Source organism: Anarrhichthys ocellatus, unplaced genomic scaffold (genome assembly GCF_004355925.1).
Source record: "Anarrhichthys ocellatus isolate YVR2014 unplaced genomic scaffold, GSC_Weel_1.0 scaffold122, whole genome shotgun sequence".
Classification (NCBI taxonomy): Eukaryota; Metazoa; Chordata; class Actinopteri; order Perciformes; family Anarhichadidae; genus Anarrhichthys; species Anarrhichthys ocellatus.
In genome coordinates this window covers 568,938-572,686 of record NW_022280152.1, presented here as the reverse complement: position 1 = coordinate 572,686, position 3,749 = coordinate 568,938, and the positions used below count along the sequence as shown (strand labels likewise).

General features: G+C 39.4%; 1 protein-coding gene across 1 annotated transcript; it reads left to right on the top strand.

Annotated features, from left to right (window-relative positions):
- The first annotated feature begins 1,700 nt into the window (after positions 1–1,700).
- Positions 1,701–3,731, top strand: atox1 (antioxidant 1 copper chaperone). The gene is made up of 4 exons (XM_031877000.1): positions 1,701–1,845; positions 2,316–2,391; positions 3,263–3,411; positions 3,684–3,731. The coding sequence occupies exons 1-3, from the start codon at positions 1,840–1,842 to the stop codon at positions 3,385–3,387; spliced, it is 207 nt and encodes a 68-aa protein (XP_031732860.1). The 5' UTR covers positions 1,701–1,839; the 3' UTR covers positions 3,388–3,411; positions 3,684–3,731.
- Positions 3,732–3,749: the final 18 nt, after the last annotated feature.

The window sequence follows — 3,749 nt, the reverse complement described above, 5'->3', positions numbered from 1 at the left end:
AACACCAGAAGACTTTTAAAAGACTAAAGTCTGACACCCTCTCACATTGGGCCTCATATAACAACAGATTTACTCTTATTTAGGGCTCAAGGACCTTTTGAAATTCTACTGATTATTTTTGTTATTTGTGTGATGAATGAGGACCACTGTCTCATATTTGTTGTCTGCCGCTTCAGCTCAAACTCCCATGAGGGGGATGCTGGAATGAGGTAGAAAAATGAAATTTGGAACAATAACTGGAAATAATGTTCATGTGCTTCTCAAGAAATATGACTCAGATCGGCCACATGGTGGCGCTGTAATTAACGTCCCGAAATGTGATTTTTGAAAAGCCACGCCCCCTCATCAACTTACCTCTGTTTTGCTACCAAATGTTCTGAGGATCATTATTTAATTTTAATTTTATTATACTATATTTGACCCATCCCTGTATATAGGGAGCAGTGGGCTGCCAATGACAGGGGCCCAGGGAGCCTGGGGTTCAGTGTATTGCTCAGGTACACTTCGACAGGATCGAGGATCAAACCGTTGACCGTCCGGTTCCCAGACAACCCTCTTAACCCAGTGAGCCATGGTCGCCCCAATTATTGCTAAAACATTGTCAAGGCTTACCAAAATCTTGTGGATTTCGGAAACTAGTTATATTCTGAAGTGCACAGAGTGCTCTGTGGTAAACGCGCAGTGTGGTCACAAGTTGTTCTGGTGGCCCTTTGCTCTGAGGAGCGACTTCTGACTGTGTTGTACGTAGTTTAAGTTTAGTCTACAAGACAACACAGTACACTGATGGTGTTGCAGTGGGAGTGCTTCTGACTGCTGAGTTTTTTTCCACACAATGATATGAGTTTGAATCCTGTAAATATGATTTATTGATATTTATATGTATTTGTCTTCTTCTGTTAACTGTGCTACAGAGTTCTTCTACGTGACAGTGCACAAAACAGGCTCCAAAGACGTTTATGTGTTTTTTACCAACTTTATTATTTCAAAGGAAGAGCAACGAGCTCTCTTCCTGTTTCAACATAAACAACAAGCGACGTTTCAGACTCCAGTGGACTCGTTTTCTCAAAAGACTCTCCAACGTGGAATCCGGTCTGTTTTGACCAAAGACTGTAAATGAGAAGGTTTGACATTGTAATGCAAAACTAAACAATGCGGCACTCACGAGGACAGCTACGTGTTGTCTTCCTGCTTTCAACAGCTGCCGTAACTACAACAGACGCATTCGGCTGAAAGTCGCCAGTTAACACGGTAGCTTGTTGAACCGTAACACTGGACTACATTGAGGCGTTTAGAGTCAACGCAGTTTGTCTTTCCGTTTATTCTGTCTTCTACTACAACTTACTCGAGCAACTATGAGAACATAAACTAAATACAACTGAAGGGGTTTGAAATGTGCAGTAAATAGAAAAAGTCAAGTTACCCGGAAGATAGCTTGCTGTGCATCAAGTTAGCAAAAATAAAAGCAAGAGATGAGACTGGCTTACTTCCGTTACAAAACAAAACTTTATTTAATCTTTTTAGTCTATATTTACGTTATTAATTACGTAATTACGTTACATTATATATAAAAGTTTGATAGATTTATATACATAAATAAATGTATATAAATATATGTACACCCTTTCAAATTGTTCATTGCCCCCAAAAAACGTTGTAATATAAAAATATGTCCGGTCTCTTTTATTTATTTATTTTTCATACCGGATATCCGGTTGCTCCGTTGATCAACGTCAGAGTCACACCAGTTAGTGGACATTTGTGGAGTTTTTTTTGGAGCAACATTTGCTTGTCAGTCAGAGGCAAAAGTCCACAGCTGGGTCGCACCACAACACTACAAACATGACCGTGAGTTATTACCGTTACTTTAGCTTTAATTTACTTTTAGTGTGAAGTTAACTCACCACTTCCTGTCCGCGTTGCGTTATAGCCTTCAAGATAGCTTTAGTTAGCGTTAGCTTGTAAATTAACGTTCGATTATGTTCGTCACGTGATTGAGCAAACACGTGACTGGAGCAGCTCTTATGTATCGTCACATGCTTTACCTGAAATATGGGTGCGATGAATATAATGATGAATATGACAAAGTCATTACATAAACTATAACAGATTAAGATAACAGCACATGATGTATATATATATTTATTTATATTTATATCTATTTATGAATATATCTATATATATATATATATATATATATGTGTGTATTTATGTATATTTATTTGTATTCATATATTTATTTGTATTCATTTATTTTATATAACTATTTATTTAGAACGTCCATGTTCTTGAGTCAAAGGTGTCTCTGTCTCTAACAGAAGCATGAGTTTGAGGTGGCGATGACGTGTGAGGGATGCTCCGGAGCTGTGACCAGAATCCTCAACAAACTGGAAGGTGAGACTGACGGCTGTCCGACAAGAGGAATGATGGAGATCGTCAATATTTATATCAGTGTGCGTGTTGTGGCGTTTATATTGGCCGTGCATGCTATCCACTTATACTGTGGTGCGTGCTCCCCTCAGAGCCCAACTACATCAGCGTTTAACACCTAAAATACAATAGTACCTCCTTTGCGTCGTAAAAAATTGTCTCTTGAAGCCAAAAGCACTTTAAAGTTGTCATGCCAGTAAGTGTGAGGAGGCTCACCTTCTTACCCTGGCGAGAAGAAACACCTATAAACTGCACTTATTAAGTGACATTTATTGCTGTTCAAACACCTTATTTAAAGAAGTAAGTTCTGAATATTTACTGGAATACTCAGCGATACTCGTGCTTAAAAACCGGATGTACCAGTTAGTAGTTTCACTCTTGAAGCTGCCTCATCTTGGGCTTGTTTTTCTGAAATGCAGACAGATGCAAATGTAAAATAATATATTTTTACAGCCTTCCCACTAGCAAAACATCTACCACTAGTGTGCATCGTGTGCTCCCCTCCTGCCTCGCTGTGTAATGTTAAATGAATGAAGCTGAAGCTCTCTCCTCTCAGAGAATCCAGCAGAAGTGAGAGCACAGTTTGAAAGCGCTTAAAGGCCGCTTGCGTCACACCTCATGACTTCTCTGTCTCTGAATGTTGACTCGGCCAACAAGCTCACATTCTGGATATAATAATAATAATAATATAACTCATAACCCACATTAGAGTCAATGGGTCTTTTGGTGAGTATTATTCGGTATTCGGTAGTATTATTCGGTGTCAGCGCAGTGCACGGCGTCTCCCGCGCTGCTGCTTCCTGGAGTGAGACAAAGTGCCTCTCTGTTCTCTCAGATGTGAAGTTTGAGATCGACCTGCCGAAGAAGCTCGTCTGGATTGAGTCCGACAGAGACGTGGAGTTTCTCACGGACACGCTGAAGAAATGCGGGAAGGAGGTCAAGTACAACGGCACCAAGTGAAGGAGGATGTGCTTCACGGAGCAGGTGATTTATGATTATGATCTCCATAAACTGTATATCTGTAGGGTTTAAGTGTTTTACTTTTATTAGATGTGATGTCCTTCAGAAATAGTTTTGCGTGAATCTGATGGCAATAAATATGTAAACAAATTAGTTATTGATTTCTCTCAACAGCTGTAAATACAAATTGAGCGTATTAATCCTGCAAATCACAATCATTGTTTTACCATGATGTGATTTATTATGGATCTACAGATATAGTCAGCTGACTTGATCTCTGTTTGTGTTTTCTTTAGGAAATCATGGCTGCTGATCCAAAATGAAGATTTATGCTGCAACTGAAGTTCTTTACCTGTCAGGAC

Bases quoted from the DNA above. Each gene is read 5' to 3' on its own strand.
- atox1 (XM_031877000.1), top strand. The intron at 2,392-3,262 runs GTGAGACTGACG...CTGTTCTCTCAG, and splicing joins AATCCTCAACAAACTGGAAG to ATGTGAAGTTTGAGATCGAC.